Source organism: Suricata suricatta, chromosome 2, assembly GCF_006229205.1.
Source record: "Suricata suricatta isolate VVHF042 chromosome 2, meerkat_22Aug2017_6uvM2_HiC, whole genome shotgun sequence".
NCBI lineage: Eukaryota > Metazoa > Chordata > Mammalia > Carnivora > Herpestidae > Suricata > Suricata suricatta.
Genome location: NC_043701.1, coordinates 1,559,174 through 1,559,929, shown reverse-complemented (window position 1 = coordinate 1,559,929; position 756 = coordinate 1,559,174). Strand labels below are relative to the sequence as shown.

Sequence of the window (756 nt, the reverse complement as noted above, 5' to 3'; positions counted from 1 at the left end):
CTGATAGAGAAATGATGGAACATCGCCCCGTGAAATACCTGGCATCCTAACAAACACGAAGGTGAGCCATGACGCTGTAGTGGAGGGATCGCAGGCCTGAGCTTGAATGAAATAAAGAAGTGTCAGAACCATAAGCTTGGATAAATTCCCCCAGTAAAATGCCACCAAAAACAACATTAACATTTTCCCTATGGATCTATGAGAGGCAAGCGCGTCTGAAGAGTCGCGCCATCCAGACAACCACACTTACCCCCGTGGCATAGGCCGCAGGGGTTCGTTCATTCAATGAGAAGGTACTTGGGTGCTCAGCAGAGCAGGCGCTCTTCGCTCCGGCGCGGTTCCCTGCGCTGCCGCCCTCCCGCCAGCAGGGGACGCCGCCCCGTCCGCCGCAGCGCCGGCTCTGCCCGGAAGTCCCGCACGGCCGGAAGTTGGAGTAGGAGCATCCAGGAAAATGGCGGCGTCCGCAAGCGCCGGCGTGACGGGCCGGCGAGGGCGCCGGGGGCGCGGACAGCACGGACGCGGGGGGCGCCGCCGACCGGGGGGCGGCACGGAGGGGGCCCTGAAGCGACTGAAGCTAGCGGTGGAGGAGTTCGTGCAGGCCACCTCCGAGGGTGAGACACCCGGCGGCCCCGCGGGGCCCCGGGCGGAGGGGCGCGTGCGCCGGGGCGGGAGGAAAAGCCGCCGAGAGCTGAGGAAGGAGAAGCGGCATCTGAAGAAGGCGCGCCGGCTGCAGAGGACTGCGGGCCCCGAGCAGGG

General features: G+C 65.1%; 1 protein-coding gene across 1 annotated transcript in view; it reads left to right on the top strand.

Moving 5' to 3' along the window:
* The first annotated feature begins 450 nt into the window (after positions 1-450).
* NOM1 (nucleolar protein with MIF4G domain 1) overlaps positions 451-756 on the top strand; it is a 13,776-nt gene continuing 13,470 nt past the window's right edge. The window contains exon 1 of the mRNA XM_029954240.1: positions 451-754. Coding sequence (XP_029810100.1) covers positions 452-754 — 303 coding nt within the window. The 5' untranslated portion in view covers position 451. The remainder of the gene's footprint in view (positions 755-756) is intronic.